The sequence below is a fragment of the Drosophila persimilis genome, unplaced genomic scaffold, assembly GCF_003286085.1.
Source record: "Drosophila persimilis strain 14011-0111.01,24,50 unplaced genomic scaffold, DperRS2 tig00000000-arrow-pilon, whole genome shotgun sequence".
In the NCBI taxonomy this organism is placed as follows: Eukaryota; Metazoa; Arthropoda; class Insecta; order Diptera; family Drosophilidae; genus Drosophila; species Drosophila persimilis.
Window position 1 is genome coordinate 23,943,332 of NW_020825288.1, and position 26,602 is coordinate 23,969,933.

Genomic DNA, 26,602 nt, shown 5'->3' on the forward strand with positions numbered 1-26,602 from the left:
AAATAACAACGAACCAAAAAAATAAAACTTTAAGATAAGCAACAGAAAATGGCAAAACGAATGGCAAAAATGGCGCAAGTGAAAGTCAAGTGAACACTTGCAGCGTGACAGTTTCGTCTAACATTTATTCGTATTTTTTCTGCGCTAAATATATTCAATATCCGTTAAAATGCTTCTCGGCCATCACTTCCCTTTCCAGGCTTTGGCTTTTTTTATTTGAATTTTCATTTGATTCGTTCCCTCTCAGTCAATCGAATTACTGAAGTCATCTCATACTTTGCGAAAGGACAACTTGATTGAGCGCAAAAAAATGAAGGAAATTTGATAAAACCTTATACTCTGCTGAGTCGATATCATACTATATAATTTCTGATAATTATTTTACACTACAATCTTTAATATTTCCTTTTTAATAAGTATTGGCTTTTAAATCATGCCACCGTGAAAGCACTGTTCTTATTCCCCATATTCCCGTAACTCGCTTTCAAAGAGTGTTCCGAGAACCGGATCGAAAGAGAATCGAAAGAACTTTTACGTACTTATTATCGTTGCTCTCGCTTTCTCCAGGGGGCAGCGGCAGCTTCCTTGGCATAATGGCTCGAGACTACATGAAAAGCAGGGACGAGTGCAGCGAATGACATCCGGCGCAGACTTGACCGTTTCTGGTGTAACAATTTTTGCTGTTCTTGATGCTGACCCACGCCCCTTTAATTGGGTTAACAGCGAGACAGTCTTTCTTCGTTTTCTCACTTTCCCTGATGGAGGAGGTTTCCTTTTTCTTCCTTTTCCTTTTCGGACAGTGTGTGTATGTCCCTTTTTTCCACTCCTGAAGGACTAAGCTCCTGTTCTGTTCTTGGAAAGGGTCCTTCCCCTACTCTTCTCGCAAAGTGTGAGTGCGTTTTATGTCTTTGATGTCTGAAAGTATCCCACTACTTCAGCCTTGCACTTGGGTCATACAGCCTGAACTTTTCCATCTTTTCTACATATTTTTTTAGGAACATACTGCCCCGAAGCATTTGAGTTCGGGGAAAGTATTTCTCGTGGCTTGCTTTTTGACAGAGCAAAGTCCAACTGAGTTGTGTTTGCGGTATCGCATTTCTGTAAACAGAACAACTAAAAAGACAAACTCCATAAGCCACAATTTGGGAAAACCGAGCCCCTATACTTCTGCAAAATAAAGTAAATAAATCCCAAGTAAATAAATCAGTAAAAATCTTTAGATAATTGTATTGAACCAAAAATTGTTAGAGTCAACAGAAGATGTGCTGGGTGTTCTTGAAGAGGAGTTAGCTGTGAGAGGAGTTAAGGGTAATCACTTTTTGTGGATATTTAAGGCCTCTGATGAACGTCAGTGAGCTCTTATCGACGATGTATCTGTGGAACAGTTCAAATTGAGGAAGATAAATTACATTGCAAAAGAAATTTCTGTCCAAAGAATCCCAATCATTTCGCATTTGCGAACCGAACTAGGTCCATCCTGGATACGGGTCCAGTGCGGCTTTGCCATCGGTCTCCCAGAAATGTGTTTGCTGTAATGCGCGTAAATGCAAATCATTATCAACAACATTTGCATTTGGGTAGAAGCAGCAGCAGGATCACGCAGGCGGAAGCATCGAATCAGACGATGATGATGATGGGTGTAGGGATAGGGATAGGGATAGGGACACCCATGCAAAGAGCATTCCAAATGGGAGCCGGCTGCTCTGTAGAGTCGTTCAACCGCACATTGTGTTCCTCCAACTGGCAGCAGGCTATTAGAGCCGATGAATTTGCCCCACTGTTGTTTGCAGTTATAAATATTTGCACATTTGGCAGTCTGTGGAGCCTGCCGTTGGCCATCGGCGAGTGCAATTTGTGGGCCCCAAATCAGCGAACTTTAATGAATACCTCGCTGAACCGCTGAACAAAAACTCATTTCATTTGCATTACACAGCTCGTACAACACACACACACACACACACAGTGGAGTGTAAGCCGTTGTGTACGTACTCGCAGGACAAACAAAAGGAACATGGAAGACCTACCATAACCCAAAAAAAGAATGAGATGAAGCCCCCTAAAATTCTTTCCACAAGTTATGTTTGCTATTTTCGGCTTGGGCCTTTGTTTCCTCTGCCGCCACGGGTTCAGCCAATGCCTTCCGCAATCTTTTGCAGAATTTTTTTCTTTTCAAACTATGGCACAAATGTTGAAGTGTACATTATTCTTAACTTTTTTGGCGTTCGTTCGATAAGCGCAGCCAGCAAATTATGATGATGGCACTGATGCTGATGATGCCGCTTCTATACGTATACCCCTGACGCTGCTGCTGATGATGATGTTCGACGGGAGATAACCCAGGACCGGGAACAGAACCAGAACCAGAACCAGGACCAGGACCAACTTGAAGAGCAAAATAATAAGTTTTGCCTTCACAGCAAATTTCTTTCGTCATCGGCAAGTGGTAAAGTCGCTTTGGGAAGAGCAGTTTCAGGAGATCGAAGGTGTGATACACTATAAATAGGAAGGCAGTCTGATGGGAAGGACGTTTAGGAAGTTTGTAATAAATTAATTGCTTGAAGGGTCTTGGGTTTGAGAGAAAGATTCTGTCAGTTGACAAGCCCCTCCACAGAGACACTGCATTATGCTAATTATGCATTTAACACAACAGAGAAAACATGCATACGTATGTATATACGATTTTTCATAGGTTTTCGGTCAGTTTTGCTTTATCTCTTGTCAATAAAACAAGAGAAAATTACCTCAATCACAAGCTTTTATGCGAGTTCCACCAAAATCCCATCAACTGAAAGGGGAATGTAGCCTGACACCAGAGTAGGTATACTCGTACTAAAGCAAAAGATACTGAATATTTAAAGACAATCCTTGTTCACGTCCTGGTTTCAGTGTGTTGTCTGGGAGCCAAAATAAAAAGTTTTTAGCTCCCGAGATTGGGTCATTCAGCCAATCCTCTTCGAAAAGTTGCTACATAATGCATAGTCCCGATTCCGGTCGGTGTTGACAATTTACTTAAGCTTCGATTTTTCCTGGTGTGAGAATCTTTCGTCCTTCTGCTAATTAAAAGCTGCCCTCGAATGTAAACTCAATAAATTACCAAGTAAACTTTGTCTGGCAAAAAGTTATTTGGAGTAGCTCCAGCACCCAGCACAAAATCCTGCCCAAAATTTGTATTGGCCATAAAGTTTGGCGCTCACCTTGCGGCTTTAATTAAAGCAATTGCAGTTCAAATTTTAATTAGAAAATGCTCACCAGACCCTGTCGAAGGAACAATCAAATTATATGTTGTTTACACCGTTTGTGGTACTGGCTTAATTTTCGGTGATGCCTGGAAGGCGCCCCGGGCATGGTGACCCCGACAATTGTTTTATTTTCTTCACGTAGCGCAGCGTTTAAAAAGCAATAGAAAATTATTGGCCCAAGTACAATTAAAAAAGTCGAACAGGCCTGGCTTACACTTGGATTTATCTTGGAGTACGGGCATTGGTTTAACGAACTCCAAGCCAACTTTTTTATGGCCTTACATATTTATTACGAGTATCGGCGGGGCCTAGGGTGTCAGTGAGTGTCAGAGGTTGCTTGAAGGGAAATGTTTAGTATCCCCCGGACTCACACTAGACATGGTTTTATGGCTTATCCCTGTGCCCTTTTTTATGGCATTCTTAAGCAAATATTCGAATTGGCTTTATGAGATTGCGATCCGTACTTTGTAGCAACTGCTGATGAAGCAGGCCGGCAGGCCGGCAGGCATTTATTTCTCATAAAACATCTTGGAGCCGTATCGATGGCGATAAAGAAATCAGTTGATGGACTTGCCCCAAAAGGGTTGATTCTTCCCCCAAAAAAAGTGAACCAATCGCTCAGGATGTGTGATAGATTATGGCAAATCGATGCGGTGACAAGTGGTCCGAGGACCCTCATCAATTAGTCGTCAATGGCTGGAACTAATTTGTCGGGGGCGCAACATGAAAATTATCTGGCAAATTGAGCAGCAGTCAATGGCAAATAAATGTTCATAATAAAAAGATAATAGCATTCGCATCAATCGAATATTGATTTGATTGGGAAGGAAGCAACGAACAGCGACTGAGGTTGCGGTTGAGAGAAAGTGCGGAAGAGATAGAAGGAACCAATAAAAGATACATAGATGCAGGCACAAACCAAACCAAAACGAATCGTGGGTCCAGCACCACACACACTCTTCATCCTCCAAAACGCCAGTCGCCATCCTCTGGGGCAGATTGGGGGATCCAGGACACAAATGCAGCGCCAGCAATTTTCCACTTTAAGCAATTTGTGTCGGGAGCAAGAGGCAACCGAAATACCAACAAATATACGAGTGCGAGTACGAGTATATGTATGGGAAAATATCACTAACATGGGGCTCTGCCCAAATTTCCAGCTGTCCGAGCTGCGGAAGGGTGGAAGGGAGGGGAAGAGAGGGGAGCGCTACAGCGATAGTAGGACCAGCAAAATACTTATCTCCTCTCGGCGGATGTGACTCTGGCCAATGGAAGTTTGAATGCCCTACGCGGCCGTAATTAAAGTGGCCAAATCGAATTCCACTCGGGCCTCAGGCTTCGAAGGGTGAGGCTAAACCGGATAGAGGCAATCGAGTGGCCAAACTTTAAGCCTGATTTTGTTCTAACTGAAAGAGGATTGAACTTCAATTACATTTTAAATGTTAGGAAACAAAATTAAGTACTTTTAGAGTTATCGCTGTTTAGTTTGAGAAAAAGAAACAACAAACAGAGCACTAATGGCATATATTTTAAGAAGGTTTGCAAGAAAAGCACTTAAACACTTTGTAGATACAAAATGGTGACCATTTAAACAGGTTAATACCTCCTATACATTGAGTAGGAAAAGTATTACAATACTTAACTTCTTAGGGACTATTCTCGACTACCTTTCAACATATTTATATATCTGCCCTTGCACATTATTCCTAAACATAATTTCTATAAATATTTTCACTAAACTCTTGACCACAAAAACAGTTGTCCCCAAAGTTGTGTAGGGAAGCCGGAGGAACCATTACTGAGGAAATCAAATCGATTCTCGGCAGCTTTGACAGCTTGTTTACATCAACCAGCGACGGCAGGAGAAGGAGAGCAAAGGCTCTGCCAATGGAGTCGATAAGGCGAAGAAACCTATAACCAGACTTCCCCTCCACCTCCCCACCGGAATGTAGTTTGTAGCCAAATGGTTTTTGTGATATTTTCCCGCCCCCAAACGCAAAAAGGAAACCACCAAAATAGCCGGAGGCTGGATGTATGGAAGAATCGATGGACAGCTGCCAAAAATCGGTTATTTCGTTTAAATATTTCCACCTTTTTTCGTCGTTAATAATTCAATATATTTCACACAAGTCGAAATAGTGCAAAAAGTTGTGCCCACAATGAATGCGAGTTCCACTTGAAACCACATTCTGTAGGGTCGAACTTTTTTCGAAAATGCTTTCGCAAATTTGAGCAATTCCAACTTGTCCGAACTGAACGCAAAATCGCCTGTCAAACCCTGAAACAAAAAACACGATGGCGGCAGCCCCACAGTGACGTCAAATATGGCAGAATATTGTTCAGAAATTTATGGAAATTCACCAGCATAAAATGACCTGATTTTTTAATGGTTTTCGGTTGATTGTTTGTTAGGGGGCGCCTGGGCCATGATGTCTCATGAAAAAATAAGGCGAACCATAAACATTTGGGAGACCGAAAAGAAAACTCATTTTACACGTGATATAAGACACGGTGTCGTCGTCAGCGGACCTGCCAGGCCAGCTCAAAAATTGGAATTGGTCCGTGGGTCATGGGGTGAAAAGCTGGCATAGAATGCGTTTACTGGATGCCGGGCGCCTTGTGATTTTTCCAGAGTAACACCCGCACTGTTGTCACGGGGGGAGAATCCCGAAAAAAGCCAATATCGTCGACGCTGACAGCAGCACAGAGCAGCAGGGCAGAGTTAGGCCATATCCCTGGTTCCTGTCTCTGGCCCTGGTGCTGGCTCTGCCTGTGGATCTGGTGATGCTGATGGTGACAACCACTGACATGCCCCACACACATTGCCGGAGGGCCCGCAGCGTGTCAGTATTGGAGTGGAGTGTGGTGGTGCTGTTGGCGGGGGGCAGGGGTGAGGGGTGAGGTAGAAGCCAAATGCAAATTCCGGCAGTGTGTCGCCTTTTGGTATTGGTTTTGTTTCGCTTATACGCCCAGTGTATCGATTTAACTGCCCGCGTGGCTTCCCGTGGTGCAGCGACCGCCTCCGGCGTTGTGTCCTGTCCCCCACTCGTACTGGATGTCCTGGTCGCCCTGCCCTGGCCTGTGGCTTGTTTTCGGGTTTCATTTTCTACCAATTTTTTACAGCCCTAAAGGCTTGTTGTAGTTGTCAGCATCAGCAGAACATTCATTCACGTTCCCGTTCACGTTCACGTTCAGGTTCGTTGTCAGCCTCATTGTTGTCATTGTTATTTCTGTCTGCAGGAAATTGTTGTATGCCAACATTAAATTTTTCAATAGGTCAATTTTTGTCCCAGACGCCTAAGGCGACAGCATTTTTGCAAAAATGTATATTCACCTGTTCTTTTTTTCCCCGGCTTTAGCCATTTTACTGTTTGTCGGTGGGATTTTTACTGATTTTTACAGCTTTTATTCTTAAATTGAGGTTATCAGACAGATTTTCGCACTTTTGGCCGCTCAAATAAATTGATTTGGACAAAGCCAACAAGGAAATCAAATCAAAAAATGCTTGTGCAAATATCAAAATAATTGCCAGCGACTTTGATGGACATTTATGTACCTGCTGACTGTACGTGTGCTTATCTATATATGTGCTTCTCTGTTGATTTGCGGTTAGGTTTTCCGTTTTCCTCATGGATTTACCATAAATATGCAGTAGTTTTTTTCCAGCTCGTGTCAGAGTGCTAATGTCGGGCAAAAGTTTCCTACATTTGTGTGTCACAGATCCCTTCTCTTCTGACTCGAAATGCTGAACCTATTTTGACAGCTCAGACAAGAAGTGTAGGAAATAAGGTTGATAAAAAACTTATCTGGCTTCCATGTCTCTTTCTGTGCTAAAGGGAACACCTTTAACTTATTTTTGGGACACAAATGATATTAAATTTGCCAAGAGATAAGAACATTTATGTACATTTAAATATGCAATTTCGACAAAATCCATTGTTAGCTTGCTATTGAATAATATTTGATACGTTTGATACCGGATTTAATTACAGCTCAAAGAAGAAAATTAATTATTTTCAAACAGAAATTATGGCAATGCAGTGGGCAACAGAAATGCATGTACTTTAATTTTTATTGGCTTGCATGATATGCATGTATATGCACGATATATGAATATATAATAGCAACGAGCAGAAATGACAATTTTATTGAAAATGTTTATTCAATTTACAGATTTATCCGTATTTTTATTTTAATATAAAAACGATTGAACAATTGTTGAATGCTGCTCACATTTCAGTTCAACTCATATGGAAATGGAGCTGTCATCAACAATCCGCTCTGTAATTAATCAATTCTTTTCTCAATGGATCTATAATTAACTTTATAAATCCTCATCGAAATGGTCACCAAGAACGTTAACAAATCAAGGAACTTACGTTTACTTATCCTGTGAAACTCTTTTGAAAAGTTCCTATTAATTTAATTTAATTTCTACCAAGAACAATTAGCCATCAGCAACACTTTGAAATTTCATTAAAAACCACCCAGATCCGGGCGGGCAGACTTAATCTGTTTCCCAGACAAGAAGTAAATTATAATCTGCGAAAAACAATTTAAGCAGTCTGACAAAAATGTCAAACTCATGCTCGAGCATGGACTTCAGATGCTGCCACGGCTCTCCTCCTGTTGCAGCTGTTAGCTCTGCTACTTCTGGTGCAAATTAGATCGTTGTCCAAATTCGATTGTTTCATTTTCAGAGTTTTGCTACGAGACAGCCAAGGCGCTTCGAGGGGCGGCTGTCTGGGAGTACATTTGGTGTCCGAGAAAAGTTTTGCGCGCAGTTCTAATTAGCGCACTAAAGATATTCAACACTCAACGTAATTAAATGGAATTTTAAGCGATGCATCTCCAGCCAATGCTAGTGCCAGTGCCAGCGCCAGCGACGGTTGCCATTTGGTCGAAAGCGCCTTTAATTACGGACAGAAGGCTCCTGCTGTTGCAGCTGCAGCCTCTATTGCTGCCGCTGCTCCTGCAGATAGTGGAAACAAACAATTCTGTAGATGGAACAACTTTTTTTGGTGGGCTGCAGCAGGAGACTCCCCAGCAGTAGCAAAAACTTGGCCGCACAAATTAATCATAACTTTGGAGGCTGCCACTGCTGTTGCCTCTGCTGCTGCCTCTGCTGCTGCTGTTGCATTGGACAAAATGTTGCCATCTCCGCCCATTAAATGTGGGTTAGGCTCTCTGTTCTGTCACCCACACACAAAAAACACACACTTAAACTCATCCACTGGAAGATATGCCTGCGGAGTTTAGTTAAGTTTCCGTATATTCCAATTGCCTGGTGCACATTTTCTTTGCGTCGGCGTTGCCGGCTGTCCCATAAATCTCAGCTGTGCCTTGGCATTTATCAAAATTGCAGAAACTTTGTGAACGGCTGCAGCTGCGCAGTGGCCCAGAGACAAGACAAGTTCCTTGCCTTTGGCCTGGCAAGTTTTCCTGCTTGTCTTCCCCCCCGAAAATGGCCTACTCCAAAGAAGCTGCCGTGTGCACCCAGGTATGTGAATTAATGTTTTTTTGTAAAACTTTCTCCTGCCACAAGGACTTCTATCCCTGGCCATCTCTTGGGGCTGTCACTTATGTCTGCTGCTGAATGTTGATAAGCAATAAAAACCAGGACAACGACCAAGACCGAGACGGCAGCAAGTTGCATCAAAGAAACTCCAAAGAGGCGGTAACTTTGCTGTCAAGGCGACGATGGGTGGATGGATGTTAAGTGGAGTAGACACACCACTTGAATTATTGCACCAGCAAAGACAAAACATGGGGGCCACCTTGTCTTTGGGTGTTTATGGCCAAGAAGTTGTCTGAAAACAGCATATTTTGATGACTGTCTTTGATATATTCGTAAATTGGAGAAACAAATTATTTTATATATTTGCTGTAAATAGAAAATATTGTATAAAGTTGAAGATTTATTTTGATACAATTTATTAGTCAGACACAGACACCCAATTGGGTGAAACTGGTGAAAGACCGCAATAATTATTCTTGTTAAATAAACAGAAAACATGCAGCTACAAGGCGAATTTTCAAACAGCATAATTTTTTTGGTATTTAGCTGCAAAAATTTCACCTCTGAAAGTATAATTTTAAGGCCTACGTGACGTATTCGTACTTAGATCTCAATTCTGTTTTAAAAATCCGTTAAGCACTGCTTCAGTGAACTGCTTTCAACTGGTTGCACCGCTTGCAATTCGTACTGCTTTGCTGGACTGCTTAGGTAAACTGCTTTCACAAAGTAAATCCAAGCGGTGCAATTTTTGAATAAACAGTGCTGCCAGACTGTTGGAACAAGAACTGCTCATCGTTTTGAGCGCGCAACGTAAGTTCAAATTTGTTTCACCATTGACTTGGAAAAAGCACCAATGTCTTTCAATGCATTTATTTTGTAAGGATTGTTGTTTTTGTCAGAAACGCAAATAAATACAGAATTTTTGTAAATAAATAATATAAATAGCTAAGGTCTAAATGGAAGTACATAAATTAATTTAAATTATTTAAGAGAAAAGTCCAGTCGTTAGCACTAAGGAAGTTTAGTGAGCCACTAGCCTCCCGGTCTAGTGAGATCTAGACCTCATTACACTCCAGATACATCTGGCGGCAGTCAAATCCGGAGCGCCCTCGGCGACCAGCGTCGTACAGCTCCTCGAAGCTGCCGCCACTGCTGCGTCCGAGCACATAGCTGGTGGCGTAACTAAAAAAGGGCAGAGAGTTGTGATTAAAAAATATCTCAGGGCGGTGTTTTTCTTCTGGCGTGTGACTTACGATCCCAGCTGGCAGAAGATGCTGCTGCCGCCAATCTCGCGCACGCACTCCGTGTTGGCATCGCACATGTAGCGCTGCGTGCACTTGTCCTCTGAGTTGCGGTAGGTGCGGACGTAGCCCTTCATCAGGGAGATGCCCGCGACGACGGCGTCGCTCACCGAGTCACGTTTGCCCAGGGAGCGGGCAGTGAGGGAGCGGTGCGAGAAGGAGGTCTTCAGGGCGTCCAGCAGATTCATCACGATCTGAATGAACTGTGGAAGGGGGAGCATTGTTCAGTGGAAGGCGTGTGTGTGGAGTGTGTGTGTGTGTTTATGTTTGGTTGGGGACGGGGACGGGAACGGAATCGGGGCAGAGGAAGCATTAGTCAATTAGTCTTGCATTTGCTTGTGCCAATTCTAAAAGGTGTGTGTGTGCGTGTGAGTGTTTGTAGTGTGAGTGTGTGCGTGTAGTGGTGTATGTGTAAGTGTTTGGTGTAAGAGTGTGGTCTGTGTGTGTGTGTGTATGTGCATATAAAACATTTACATTCTCAGCACTAGGCAACAAGATTCGGGCGTGAGTTAAAGGATGGTAACTTTTGATCTTAGACTGATTTAATGCATAATTTTGATTAAAAATAATTCATAAATATTCCTATTCTTAGAAGATTTCCGTTCAAAGCATCCCAATTTTCCCTGACTTAAATCTAAGTGATATTTAATTAAGAATATACCTACAATCCTATTGAAAATTCTCCAGCAAACCATCTGGATGCTTTAGGACAATATCTTTTAACATATCTTCAAATTTATTGAAATCCTCCCCCGCAATCCCCTCCCCGATCTTGTTGCCTAGTGTTTCTTGATTTTGTTGTATGTTTTGTGAAAGCAATAAAGATGTTTACCTCGCCAGCTTGCTTGGCCATCGAGTTGACTTGATCGGGGTCTCTGGAGCCCAAAACGGCAGACATCACAGCCACCAATACGCCCTGTGCGATTTATTAGAGAGGAAGAGGTACAGGTAGAGGAGGTAGGCGGTAGGCGGGAAACGAACATAATCGAAAGAATAAGAAGAGCCAAACACCCAGAATCAGTATAAATTTAAGATTTTAGATATATGTATGTATGTATTTATGTATGTATGTATGTATGTATGTATGTATGTATGTAAAACGAAACAATGAACGATCCAACGATCAACGAATAATCAACGTATTACGATAAAAGCAAAACAAAAGTGGCACAAAAGCAATCAGTAAGTGTACACCATGTTATGTGGCTAATGGATCGATCGATTTACCTGCATGGGAGATCCGCCGTTGTCAACCTTATCGATGCCATCGCTGGGGGCTCCACCGCCCAACAGAGTGTTGATGATGCGAAGACCTGAAGAGATATATATATATAAATATGGATCAATCATGGGAAGTCCAACGAAGAACAGCTATCGAGTGAGACTTACCCATGGAGATCACATTGGCCCAGGGACTGCCACCCAGTCCCACCGAGGAATCCACATCGTCGGACTTCGAAGGGGCATTCACGGCGCCGTTGAAGAACATGGTCATCACGGTGGACAGCATATTGGACCACGTGAATCCGCCCGGACCGCCCACAGTCTCCTGCAGCTGATTGTTCTCCAGATCGTCCTCGATGTCGTCCAGAGCTACCTTCTTCGAGGCGTTCGGCTTCACCGCGAACTTCCTGGCACTCTCCTCTCCCCGATAGACTGGGGATTGGGCCAACTGGTGCTGTCTCTGGTAGACCTCCTGCTGCGGGAAGGCGTAGGTCGTCAGCAGGCAATTGCTGGCCACTATCGAGAGCAGCAGATAGGCGTGCACTTTACTCTGATTCCACATGACTGCTGCAAAGGACAGAGCAAAATAATTTGAAATTCATCGAACGGCCATGTCGGCAATTGGCATAACACTTTCACATTGCCCAATTGTGTGTGAATGAGTTTCCTTAACTGCCGCACGAGTCGGGCATTAAAATTAGGTTCGTCCCCTTTCAGTGGCACATGCTTGCCCTGATTTCGTTATGCTACGAGTATTACATACGTATGTACGTACATATTGGTCATAATTTGAAGTCTCCAAAAATGTAAACAATTGTAGGAATTGTAGATTATTCATCATAAAAATCAGTTCTTTCTTTTAGTTTTCACACAATAACATTTATACTCGTAAATACCTCTCTGGAACTACACTTTCACCCATTAAAATAATGAATTGTCTTGCAAGAAACCCATCTTAGTAGTGCAGCATTTCGTTTCCATTCAAATATTCTTTAACTGGCACCCAAAAAAAAAAGAGAAAAAAATATAAAAGCTTCGCCCAGGTATTGTCAAAAATTTTCCATTTCTCATGGAGCAAAAATTACTTTACAATTTCCATGGAAACCAGATAAGAAAGTTGTTGTGGATCGTAATTAAAGCCAACGCCAAAGCTCAAGCCAAAGCCAAAGCGTCTCCAGGTTTGCTTCCGAAACAGCTAGAAACTAGTCTAACTGCTCCCAATTAAGGTGTCGGTCAAACTGAACCTGTTCACCCATCCCATCCCATAGCCATACCCATACCCATGGCCATACCCATGGCCATGCCATACCCATGCCCATGCAGTGGTTTCTGTGGCAGAAGCGGCAGGGAAATTACCCAAGTTGAGAAACATAGAAAGCTGCCACAGGTGGGGCGCACAGCTGAGGTGCCAAGTAAGAGCAATTAGCAGAGACTTCCTCAATGCGATCATCACAGTTTCAGTTTTGCATGGTATTAGGAGCATTGGGAACCATCCAGAATCGAGCTCTTCATCCGAGCGAATTAGAATGGGGATGTGAATGGGAGAAGTTCTTTCATCTTCGCATTATTTCTGACCCGATCTGTTCTTTATTTTCTTTTTTAATATTATTTTGTTGCTGTGGCAAGAACCTGTTCCAGTTAGCGGTTCTCTTGCTCAGATGTCATGCAACAGGCTACCGTTACAATTAATAAAGCCAACGAGTGTGTGTGGAGTTGTGGGGAATCTCTAGAGTGGAGACTCTGGAGTCTAGAGGAATGCCAATGGCAGAACAGAGATTGCATTGATTTCCATTTAATTGCCGGCCGCCGAAGAACAGGCTCCCAGAATGGGTCAGACTGCATTGAAATGTAAATTGGCTGATCATTAATCAGACAGCAGCAGCAGCAGCAGAAAACCCCATCTCACGGTTATGCCAATCGAGATTTGATTGTTTTGTGACACAATTCGACACAGTTCCGTGGAAATTACGGCGATCATGTAAATTTAGAAAGCTGTTAGAGCCAGCTGCAGCTCCAGAGATCTGCAAGCGTGATCGAGTCGTTAAGATAATGGTAATTAATGGCTGAGGATATGATACCTGCATGTGGCAGAGAAATTTCATTGATTATACGAGAGAGAAATGGTAAAATGCCGGGGAAACTGTGATTGTGATGGGAAAATTACTGGCTTGACTCACAGAACTCTCATCTTTATGACAACCATCTTCTGTGACATAATTCTCGTCAATCGTTGCGCCTTTCCCTCCACAAACTTCTTTTTATTTATTTTTCACTTCAAAGAAACACGCAAACTTTAATTGGAAACTTCACACGAAACTCTTACTTTCATGGCCAGCAGCGGCACCAAATCGTTTGTCTAAAAATGGCAATTAAAATCTATATAAAAAGCTGCCAAAGCAACACAGCCATTTCAATACAGAGAGCAGCAATTACACGGCTGCAGTTGGTCAAAAGTCGCAAATTAGAAAGTGTAGAAACCGCAAAAACACCCAAAGGAAGAGAGAGAGAGGAAGAGAAATGCCAAAAAGAGGGGGAGTAAATATACGCGTATAACAATAACCAAGTTCTTTGGACGTACTCGTAAAAGGAGAAATATCATTGTAATTTATGTGATATTTATTTTCAGTTTCGTTTGCGGTCTCGTGACGAGGCATGCTCCACCGGGTTTCTGGTCAAAGTCAAAGATGAGAAAGCGGTAAAAATGTTCGTGATTTGCGGTAAGTGAGCACAGATACAGAGAAAGAGGCAGAGATACATAGATACATGCTCATGCCCAGTGCTCTCTGCTCTTTTGTGAATCATTCATTCTCTTCGGTGAAGACCTAAAAGAGCGTTAGCCAGATTTCTGGACAGTCATGGACTGGTTTCCGCAGAGAAACTTGAGCAGAGCAGCCTCCACACCACAAAATATGCAGGTTTCACTTTCTTTTTGCCCAGAATCCGAGCCAAGGTTTATTGACCAAGAAGAGGTTAACAATTTTAAATAAATAGCAATTGTTTAGAGTGGTGTACTTAACCTTAATTGGCACGCACTGCGGCTTTCTAGCCAGTTTGTGGCTTAAGTCTTTCGTTTTGTATCGCTGGTCAGCAACCTCGAATGAAAAACCGCTAGCTAGCGGATGGCATTTGGCCAAATGATTGACGAACTGTGCTGCATTTTAATTCGCCTGTAAAGTTCGTGCGTGAGGGTAAAGAGTGTTGACCAGTTATATCGATTATTTGGTAACAAATTTCCAAAGTGACGCAATCTGACGGCAAACAGAAATGATAGCCAAGGGATTTCAGGCAAGGAAAAGTTGACTAAAACTTGTCTCCAACTTTTACTGACCCCAAAATGCAGTCTGCAAATCCAACAGATAAATATAGTTGGCGACTGCAAGAAAGCAGAACAAATTGCACTTGCAATTGCCATTGCCATTATGGTTATTAGTCAGCTGCACTGCAGCTGAGACACAAATTGCGACTGTCATAGCAACCTGAAAGTCATAGCAGTGTCAAAGAAAGGCAATGTTTTTTGCCTTAGTTTTAACCACACTGCCAGATAACATATCCCCCTCAAGGTTCAAGGCATTCTCTCAGAGTGCAATCAACGAAAACAAATTCAATTTAACTCGACTCCAAAGGCAACTTAGCAGCTTCAAAGCAAAAACTTTCACCTCACTCTACTTGACAACCGAACAGCCAGCCAGCCAGTCAGCAAAACCAACAACTACAACCGCAAAATGCCAAAAGAAACCAAAAACCAACAACAAACCGATAAATGAATGAAAGTTACCAAGGAAAAAAATGAGAAGAAGTTAAATAAAATAAAATATCTTGCTTCAAGGTAGAAGACGAGACGATAAGAAATAAATAAAGGGCCGGCAGCAGAAAATCAGAAAATGGGTTGAATGCCAAGCAAATTGGTAAGCAAATGGCAGACAAACGTGACCTTTTACAGGCAATTAAATAAATAAAATAAATATATATTCTGTATAGGAAATTGGCCCAAAAGACTTGTCCAAAAGACAGGCATTAATTGGCAGCAGCCAGCAGAGACAGCAGAAATTCTGAGAGAAAGAGCAAGAGAGTGAAGAGCACATGGAATCAAGGCCACAGACAAAACGGCCGCAAGGCCTCCTCCACAAAAGGAGAGTTGAGAGCGCCAAAAGAGGGGGCCAGAAAACGAAAATTCTTTGGAAAGGTGGACAGACGGGCGACAGCCGCCCAATTGGGTCAGTGGGCGGCCATCATCATCGTCGGCGTCGGCAGCACTGCACATTGGAGGTTTGCTTCACATCGGTTTGCTTTCCAAAGAACCTGGGCTCAGTGCACATTTCCATACGTAGCCGGGTCTGTTGCCTCTTGGCCAAGAGTGCGTGCCCGGCTGGTAGTGTCCCCCACCTTACACCGCATCGACCCGCACCTCACATACGCGTCTCTGCTTACCACATGCCGCCGCCCCCCCCACTCTCTTTCTTTTGACATGTTCCACGCTAGGTCCAGTCGATGGGTTTCTGTTTGCTTTTTCATGCAAAGTTGTTAACTCGTTTAACAGAAATTCTCTCCTCTCTCGCTCTCGCCCCTTCTTCGGCTCATTTTTGTTGCTTATTTATGCTTCAAGTTCTGTTATTTCTTTAGGCCTGACCCAAATATTTGGCTGTTGCCATAAAGCCCCAATTTGTTGGACAAACAAAACGCATGGCACGACGACGGGACAGAACTGTGGCATTCAATCAATTGTAAATAACTTTCTAATGCTCTGGTTTTGGTTCTGGTTCTGGCTTTAGGCTATGGACTATGGCCCTGGGGTAGACACAGTGCTAATCAATTGGTTTGTGGATCAAGCTTAAAGACGATATGGCTTAAGCTGCGAAATAACAAGTCTATCAGGTGATCTTGGTGGAGATTATTGAGTGCAGTGCTTCAAAGGGAAAGGGCACGTCACTAATCTAAAGAATCTTTATTCATAGTCGCATAATATTTTATAAAATTTAAATGTGGTCCTTTACATAAATTGCAGAGCTCTTAAGCGGAAAGTAGTCGTAACATATCCATGATAAATCATTTAACGAACCTACTTAGTATTATAAACTGTTCAGAACTTAGATAGATTTAAGGAAAATAATTCCAAGTATGTTTTAGTTCTTAGCAGATCCATAACCATATTAGTGGTATGTAAATTAAAGTACGGATCCTCAATAGATGTCAGAATCCAAAGAAATGGACCGGAAACAAACAACGGAAACATATTTTATCCAATGTAATACTACATCATAAATTAGTCATACAAATCTCCAAGAAATACAACATTCCACAATATTTGTTTCATGATTAAAAACTCCCCACTATATCCGCAAACTTTTGCCGAAGATGACATATACAAATGATGAAATATCTATCTTGAATTTTAGTAAACTCCCAAAATAGCTCATAGATTAAATTATAATTTTCACCATTTAAAATCGCTTTCATTAAATTGAACAAATAATGGAACTCTTTAATGGAATGTCTCTGAATTAAACCATTTCAATTTGCACAGTTCCATTACAAACTGGTTTAGTCGGACATTTTTTTTTTTGCGCTGCTGTAAAAAAATTTCTCTCACCTGTCTGTTAATACCGCTGTCTTTCAGCTGGCTGAACTCAAAACAATTAAGCAAAATTTTAATTACACCTTTAGGGGAGTGTAGTTTTGGCTCGTTGGCACTGGAAAAACGAAAAATTTCAGCACGCGATTGTCAAGCACACAATTCACTTAAAAATTCACCCAAAAATTGCACTGGAAAATTTCTCTCTCTATATATTTTGTCGATCGACACCAACTTTCGTTTACTTCGATCCCACTTCGAGAGACTTCGGATTTCACTTCGCGATGGAGGGCTTAAGCGCTGTTGCCGCTTAAGGTGGTGCTATTGCTGGTGGTTTTGTGGTGTTGCTGCGTCGGCTGCTGAAGTTGTCTGAAACGGCGATCGCCTTGAACTTGCGTTTATATAGCCTGACCCATTTTCGGGGCTTCGCGATGGAACTGGAAAACGAAGAAATGCAAGCGAACATGTTGGGTCGCTCACCGGCACAGGTAGGAGCGCGTTGGACGCTCGAGGTCCAACACGTTGCTAGTCACTCGTGCGCAGGTGTGACATGATCTGTCTTCTGTCTTCTGGTTGATCTTCTGGCTCTGCCCCTCTTTTTGTTTGCCATTACTGTTAATGCGTTTATGGCCCATTGTTGTCTGGTGCGTTTTGTCGGGTTAAACGGTTTCTGTTGCGGTCTACCTGGGCGATCTTTCGTCAAGGTTTTCCCCATCATTTGCATATCTCTGGCTGATTGATTATCTACCTTTATTGTGGGTGCGGTACTTTTGTTCTCCCTAGACCTTGGCTAGGACGACTGATAGGTGCGTCATTAAAGGTGTGTTTTATTAAGCTTAATCCGGCCTTTAATCTCCACACAAAGTTAAGTCCCAGACCCACTCAATGCTCCCGCAAATGAGGAAAGTTCTTTGCCGTCTGAAAAGGGGCTGGAAAAACATTTTAAGGGATTTCGAAAGAACAAAAGATTCTTTTATTTTTTGAATTTAACTAAAAGTGTATATTGGCAAGGTCTGACTACTTCTCATCCACATCCTGCTCCTGCTGCCCAGCTACACGTGCAAAAAAGTTAAGCCGTTGAAGCAAAAGTTTGCCAAGGATGTCTGCCAGACATCCAGTACGTCCTACTCTTGCTCCTAGTTGTAGTCCTGCTTCCCCCGTTCAAGTCCCAGCCACTGAGGCATTAGAACCCTTGCGAAATCAAATCGGAAAAATAGAAACGGAACTAAGGTTCCATCTCCGTCTCCAACTGCATTTGTATGTGTTTACATTTAGTTGTATTCGATTTGCATACCCGATTGGTATTGGGATTGGGATTGGGCAAGGGTTTGGTATCTGGGGTTAGTCCACTCCGTAAATCAATGCCAGTTGTGCGGGCAATCAGTAAGAGGAGCAGGAGCCTCTGCTCGACTCCCCTTTAACCCATCCAAGCGGATTATTAAGTGGTCTTAAAGCCCAGTCGAAGTCGAGTGCTGCTGCTGTTTTTCCATCCTTTCGAGTATGTGAGTGTGAATGTGCGTGTGTGGGTTGCTTATTGAATAAATGTGGTTGGATTTATGCAAATCCAAAGAACGACTGACGGTGCACTCCACTGACCCGTACACCCACACACACGCATGGGTCGAGGAATGCTGACCATTTGGGCATATGCTTAATGCGGCCATAATTGTTCCACATTTGTTATCACCGAACGAACTAACTTTGCATATCGTTGGGGCTCCAGCTCCAGCTACAGCTATAGCTGGAAATCAATGGGATTACTGATTTCCGGTTTAATTTATGTGCACAGCTCGTTTTTGTTTGCCAATTCCAATGTTTGTGTTTGCAGGCCCTCCCATCGCATTAGCCTAATGATTTCCCTGTCAACTCAGAGAGGGAGGACCGCACCGCAGCCTAAACATGAGGCATAAATCAGCTTATCAAATTGGCATTCAAAAGTTTGGTTTATAATTTGTACAGGCAACACAATATTTGCCCTAAATGATGGATTGTTTGCAGAACAATTCGAGTAAGTATATCGATGTTTTGGCGTGCTGTTATCTGAATAATCCCTAATAGAGCAATATCCTGCTGCTAAAAGTCAAGTGGAAAGTTTGCCCGTTTCCGCCACTCTCTAAACCATACAAATTCTGCTAAAAGAAATCGAAACTCGACAACAATTAGAAGACGATTTGATTCAATTAGCAAGTTCTGCGGCCCAAAAGATTCAAATTCTCTTTCAAATTAGCAGGGCTACCCAAAATAAACCCAAAAAAGAGCTGACCCACATTTGGGTAAATTGAAATCATGGAATTAACAGAAACGAAGAAAAAAGAAGAACCGAAAAACTTCCGCGTCAACAGCAAAATTGCGGGCGAAGTAAAGTCTGAGATTTTGTTGCATTCTTTCAGGCGTTTGTAAATTTATTCATACGTACGTCGTGATCGGATCCGGTGTTTGGGTATGTATGTGTGTCGTCAGCTCTCTACTAATATGAAATCAATAAATTGTAAGCATTTTTTTTATTGCCATCAACTTTGCTCATGCTCAAGCTCCAAGAAGCTCTGTGTTTTTATTTACTCGAATCGTGTTTTATTCTCCCATTTTTTTCTTGCATAAAGGATAAAGATACCAAAGCAGAACGAAAGACGATGACGATGCTGTCGTCCTCCTAACCGAGGTCTGGAGCTGGAACTGGAATTGGGACTGTGGGGTCAAGGAGAGGGGAAGAGCCAAGCTCTGTGAGTTTATCAGCGCAACATCCACTTGACTTGAGAAATAATGATGTCTGCCGGAAGAGTCGGCGGGAAAGCGAAACAACAGAATCTGCTGCTCTGTTCTCCGTTTTCTGTGGGTAAAGGCCAGGACAATATTGTCATGTCCCATATTAAATATACTTCTCTACACATACATATAGTATACACTTGAATATTCCTCTAGATGTATCTCTTAAACAATAAAATGGCAGATAGATGCAAGTGAATCAGTTGCAAGCGAAACGCTTTTTACCATGCCAACGAAAATTGGGAAGGAAAAATAAATTTATAAAATTGTGCAGAGCTTAGATGAGTTTGATAGAAAGGCTAGATATTCCGAAATGTCCACCCAGCGAGTAAGAGTTCGTTGGCTGGTAAGTACAGCAACAGATTTAAAGATACATATCTGGTTGTTCGGAAACAATACACCTTCAACGACATTGTTCACGATAACATCAATTAATAGCCTAAATTTTCTGTTCTTGAATTTCTACATAATAATGTAATCCATGTAAAAGGTATGTAACATGTATCGTGGGCTTCATGTAGAATGTTACAGATGTTTGCCTCTCAAAATACCTGCACACAGAAGCCGGCAGCCTCTCCACATGTTCCGTATCACCGCATATTCAACGTCATCAGCAACGCCCTCGAATTAGGCCCACACAATTTCGCATCTGGTCAAATGCAGGTCAACCTATTCGTAGTAGTTGTCTGCGCCTCCGCCCCCAAGCTCTCTCCCAGGGTTTGTCATTTTGGTCAGTAATGGACTTATGCAAATTACTGAGTTACACCGCGTCCAGAATATTGCATTTCAATCAATATCCTGGAGTCTGACTGACATTTGCATATGCGACTTGAAATTTATGAGCAGAGAGGGACTGTGTGTGGAGATGGGCGAGGTGTTGGTGGCGCTAATGGTGGGAAGAGCTGATGAAAAGTGTGGAGAGACCTGACAAAAATGGGTGTAAAGTCCTCCCTAATAGGATGAAAAGGGTGGGAACACCTCTGGCAAAAAGTTCAGAGAGTGAGAGTGAAGAGCTCACGCTGATCAAGAGGGCGAACCTATTGAATGCTCCTCTCGAAAGTACATTCAATCTGTTCCCTGCCCATTCCGATTCCTCCCTGACACTTTTTATTACCATCCATCAAAATGGAAGCAAAGCATTAAAAATACATGCTGGCATGGCAGCATTCCTTTCTCCCATAAACATCAAAATCAAACATCTGTTAAAGATTCTTTTACGATAAAACTTTCGCTTGCTGCTGGTTTGGGTTCATAATGTAAGTTTAATCTCCAAACAATATATATCAATATATAGAAAGATATTTTTATGTTATTTAATTTACATGTAAATCTGCATAAACATCCGGTTCGCAGACAGATGAGAAAATGCAAAATTGCTGAAGGAGACACAATGCCCTGCGCAGCATCTGGTGACTGATGTCCTGGCCCAGGGGTATAGGGTTACATTGGATCTCGTCTCCCTTTTTCCACAGCTCCCTGATTTCCATCACTTTCCCTGGTTTTCTCTTTGGGCTCTCCTCTTTTCCGCGCATTGGGCACCGGCAAAGATAAAGTACATTTCTGTGATAAATATAACAACAAGTACCCAAGGCACGCACAAATGGGGCCCGTCCCATTGGCCCATCAGGGCTCGGGTGAAAACGCATCCAAAAATTTCATGCCCAAACCAGGTTCCTGCTGGTTAGGGACAGAGCGGTGCTGAAAGGATAGGGGTACCTTCTGGCAGCTGTTATAATGATGCCAGCGATACATCATCGCAAAATGCTAACATTTTCGGCAGCGACGGCAGTCAACAGCTGTTGCCGCTGATGAATCCTTTGGGTCCGGCATGCCAAGGGTATCGGTATCCTTTGCCACTGTTCAGAGTCCACCCATACCATCCACTAATATTTCAATATTTTTCACATAAAAAGGCGTAAGTTATTTTTCACATTTTGCCAGAGACCCTTACCCTTACCACTTCTTCACCAATGCATTTTTGGCTAATTTCCCCTGTCATTCCATAAATAAATCCTTAGAATTTCCAAATGTGTTCCTCATAGACACAAACATAGGCGCACAACACCGATATAATTAACTATCATAGAATATTCAAGACACGATCTGAAATGCTTCCATTCCCTTGTTTTGGTTCCGTTCCCCTATCGCTATCCTATTCTGTTTGGGTTTTCGTTTTCCCTTTATCCCTCTCTGCTCCTAGTGTGAGTATTCCCCATCTGTGTGTGTGGCCAAAATTCTTTTTGTTGCTGGAGCGCTCGCATTTATGACTTGTTTTAATTTGCTGTACGTGCTCTGTTTATGCGAAATCTGCATTTCCGTATTTGTTCTACGCCCGAATTCAGCTTGAAGAGAAAAAATTGAAAAACTAGGAATAACTAACTAGAAGGATGAGAGCGGATTGGGCGGAGAGTAAAGGAGAGTGGCCCAAAAGCCGCTTAAAAGGAATTGCATGCGTGAAGGAAAATTGGAAGAACTTACAGTAAGAGAAGGGGAGACTGCACGAGAAAGTTGAGAGTACTTATAACAAGAGAAAAGGAGTAGGATACACTAGGTTAGGAGGCAAGGAGGAGAAAGTAGAGAGAAAAATCTCAGCAGAAACAGAGATTGAGTGCTGAAGCCAAAGGATGTTGCGGCAGGAGTCGGACAAGAAAGAGTTGCACTTGTGGCCAAGGGAATTGTTTTTTGGGAAAATGGAAAACATGAAAACCCCGAGACAGCTGTGGGTTATGAAAAAAGAAGAATTTCATTGTGCTAAAAATACATTTCAAGGAATATAATCCGAAGTCAAAAGAATGTATACCTTTAACAGTAAACCAAATACAAATTTTGTTTACACATAATAAGTAATAGATAAAAAAATATTAGTGAAGACTTATGTATTGAGTCATGTCAATTTGCAGAGCCCACATTTAAGTTTAAGAAACACTTTAATATCCATAAAACTATCCCCCAAAATGAGCAATATAGGAAAATCCATTGATTTAGCATCGTTAACCCAAAATCGTAGTAAATTATTAATCACTTAGCACACCCAAGCATCGAAGGGACAAACAATGCGGCCGATGATTAGATTGCTTCAAGTCAATTTATATACTTATAAAGGATACCAGAAAAGGAGAGCTCCGTTGGTGGGAACGGAAATCCTGTAGACAAGACAGAGCATATATCTTGGTCAGCAGACAAAAAGCTTTCATTAATTCAATATGCTTGCGGCGGGTAGGAAATCAGGGGTCGATGAGGGGGGGTCAACTATCATTAACTAGCGCTCCAGACAAGCATCGTTCTAATGATGAAGGCGATGATAACCGAAGGAGAGGTATATGTGGAAATGAATTAGTTTGCATTAAGTATACGCCGGAGTGTACACAGTACCAAGCCAGAGCAGGATTTAAGAAATATATATACATATGTATGTGTATACTTTCGTATATGTATGGCTGTGTGTGCAGCAGGACTTATGACTACCGCTCATTTAGCTGCTGTCGGGGAGACAGGGGGAGAGAGAGAGTGGTAGAAGCCTCCGGGGAGATTAAGTACTGACTGCGCCCCAGCCCCCGAGAGAGTGTTTTTGGGTGTGTGTGAAGCATGGAATATTAATTCCTTAAGTAATTCACAACATTTGCAACTAATGTTTGTTAATGAGCTATGCCAGATCTCCCACTCTCTACCCCTCCGTCCACCGACAGTGCCTGAGGTCAAGGCGAATGCTGTGAAATGTCTGCAGCTTTCCGACTTGTTAAATGCTGGTATTACCAAAGTACCAAAGTGGAAAAGTGAAAAGGACTCCCAATAGGCAGGCCATGTCCTTAGGGTGACTCTCTGGCTCCTGACAGTCGCCGCCAAAACACTTAATGAAATAATTATGTAAAGCAAACAACCTGCCGGTATACCTGCCAGACCATAGCCACCTTAGCCTTAGCCCCAAAGACTCGCTTTTGACATTCATTAATTTGATGATATCCAATCTTAGTTATTGTACGTATAATTGTGAGCAAGGCTGTGCCAGAGGTCGTGGTTGTGAACATTTTGGATTTTACCTACAAATGGGAGCCGTTTTCTTTCTTTATGATTATATGTCGTTGATGAGATGTCTTATAAAAGATGGATATCTTCTCTATTGATTCCCTGTGAGAGCTGTTTAATCATCTCTGACTAAATTATGCACAAAACCCGGAACTATGTGAGCTAAACTAGTTTCCATCGTGCTAATCAGCCATGGCTCTAACCGCTCCTCCGCTAGCCCCATTAAATATGCAACAAACAACGAAAAGAATTCCACTTGCAAGCAGGATGATGTGGCAGCGGGGATGGTTGAGGCAGCATGTAAAATAATTTGAAAACACGGCATTAGCGTAATGAAGCATGGAAAAGCGGGAGCCGGGTGTGAATGGGATGGATGGGTGTGGGCAGGGGCGTTGGCGTTGGCGTCGGCGTCGGTTGGTAGTGGGAAAGTAGGTGAAGCTGTTGCAAGCAGGTGAAAAGCGCACATAAATGCCAGAAGTTATGCAAGTCCTTAACTTTCATGAGTGGGCCAGGCTGTGGGGTAGGGGCAGAGGCACTGCCAGAGAGCTGGCAAAAGGAAGACTGTTGTTGCAAATGCAGATAGAAATGGCGGCGCGGCTGTCGAGGGGCAAGTGGCGTATCACACATGTTTGTCATGTGCCTCAAAGTGTCTGTCTGTGTGGCTGTCTGCCTGGATTTTGGTTGAGTGTGAGTGTGAGCTCTCTCGCAGAACTTTCCTCTGTGGGGTGTGGTGGCACGGTGCTGTGCGAGTGTATTCTTATTCAGTGCGTAATCTTCACCTTTTTCACAGTTTTGCCGTGCACTTTTATTGCATATATGGCAAGGAGCATGGGGTAGAGGAGTAGCAGCAGGACCAGAAGCTTCAGTCAGTGCAGGCGCCAGACCAGGACCGTGTATCGACAAAAGTTGCACCTTGAATTTGCTATTTTATGACCACCCACCCAACACCCACACCCACGGTCCCCGTTAAGTAGTTGTAAGCTGCATAATGTATTTACGCAAGCACCGGAAATTGGGTGCCACGAGTTGGGTGGCAGCACCGTGCGGCGATGCCACACAACCATAAAGCCTTGTGGCAACCATCGTGCTAAACGCGCATAGACAAGTGTGATCCCTTGTGGATGGGATGTGGAAACTGGTGAGGATGTAGATGTGGATGTGGATGTGGATGCTGGGGCGGATGTGCACGTGTGATGGTGACGAGGATGTGGGATGGGATAGCGGTATGGGCCAGAGGATGCCGTCATTCTTTGCTGGGTACCGGAATATTTTATGGTCTTTTGAATCCAGCCAAATTGCAGCAACTCTCAGCTTGAGCGCGGGATTTGATTAATATGCAGCGTATTGCTGCATCTAGCAATCTACGAGGCTGCTTATAGTCCAGCCCTAAGCTGAGATTCTTAACTGTTAAGAGCCATCAACGTGTTATGATTAGATGGCATGTAGCCCATTGGATATCGTAACATTGCTCAAACTGCCTTGTTTAATTGTATTTAATTTTTAAAATAAATTTACATTGCTTAGAAATAAATATAGAGGCAGACGGAAGGACTCCAGAAATAGGACAAAGGAAGAAATTCTAAGACAGACGCAAAAAGACTTGCAGGACCTATAGAAACATGAAATGCTCATAGACTACAGTATATGGCATGACCATAAGACAGCTGTATATTGGATTATTAGGGCTTGTCATTTTTGAGAGCACAACCAATTTGAAACTTCAGTCTATTTAGATACAGGAGCTGCAGATTTGAACTACAATAAACAAAATGAACCTTAGCGCTCAACAAAAAAGATGTTGAGATTATAAAAACTATACTTTCTTCTCTTACCTTAAAGTGAATCCAATTCCAAAAGTGAAAGCAAGTGAGAGTGGTTTAACATTCGAACATCTGTAAAATTTGTCTTATACTTTTGCCTCGCACTGTTTATGCAGATGTTGGCAAATATATTTTTGCATTTATGGGAACGAGAATTGTATGTAAATTCTTTGTGTAATTGGGCAACATTTAGTTTTAAATACTGACAAAGCAAGAATGGGGGAGTAGATGTGGAGACAAAGGTGCAGAGAAAAGTGCTTAAAGAGAGTAAAATATAAAGAGATAGAGAGCCGACGATTCATACCCATTAAAAGCATAGCCCAGAACAGAGACAATACGAGTCCTCATGCTCAATGATGGTCCTGGTCCAGGACCCCGACCCCCTCATCATTGTCATAATAATAATCATCATCACCATCATCATAGGCAGCCTTGCCACACCGCCATCAGGGGCAAATTTCGTGCGGTAGTATGCAAATTAACTTAAATGTCAACGTTGGTGAAATTTTTAAAACGACAAACGCAGAATTCCTTTTGAAAAGGGTGGCCGCAATGGAAATTCGTTGGAAAATTGTGCACCAAATACAGAGACTGGGCCAGAAAGAGCGAGTGAAAAGGAGGCGCGTTAGAGAAAGAGAGAGGGAAAGTAAGAGACAAACTGCAAACGTCAACCAATTTTTTTTCTCCCATCTCTTCGCTGTACAGTGGCTGAGAGTGACTGAAACTCGGTGACAATGATGTTAACTAGAGTGTGAAAACTATGATTGGCTGACAACGACTGAGGAGAGGGTGATTTATCCACTGGAAAAGGGGGGTACTGTGATGGGAGAGCACCCTCTTGTACATACTCCCTGTACAGCCTGATTTATGCCATATTTGTGCTCATTTCACCGCTCAGGGGTCGCCACCTCCGGTTCTCATTCGCATTCCAATTTCCACTACTTTTCCCAGCTCTTCAGGCACTTTGCATACGCTTGTGAAACAAATGCCACGAACGATTTTCATTTTCATTTTGATTTTCCTCCTATTTACTCTTTCCATTTGCTTTCTTACCCCTACACCTACGCCATGGAGCAACCTCTCATGTTAATGGTGGGGAGGGGGTCCGGAACTCCAAAGATGGAAATAATTCTTTTGCCCGACAA

General features: G+C 42.7%; 1 protein-coding gene across 2 annotated transcripts; it reads right to left on the reverse strand.

Moving 5' to 3' along the window:
• Positions 1 to 9,812: 9,812 nt before the first annotated feature.
• Positions 9,813 to 11,844, reverse strand: LOC6591863. 2 transcript variants are annotated; one of them, XM_026984123.1, is made up of 5 exons: positions 11,448 to 11,844; positions 11,286 to 11,371; positions 10,891 to 10,974; positions 10,011 to 10,261; positions 9,813 to 9,939 (listed from the first exon to the last, which is right to left on the reverse strand). In XM_026984123.1, exons 1-5 carry the CDS (start codon positions 11,842 to 11,844, stop codon positions 9,813 to 9,815), a joined length of 945 nt encoding a protein of 314 aa, XP_026839924.1. The 2 variants fall into 2 exon arrangements, with proteins under 2 accessions (XP_026839924.1, XP_002017353.1); XM_002017317.1 differs by lacking the exon at positions 10,891 to 10,974.
• Between the last annotated feature and the right edge of the window lie 14,758 nt (positions 11,845 to 26,602).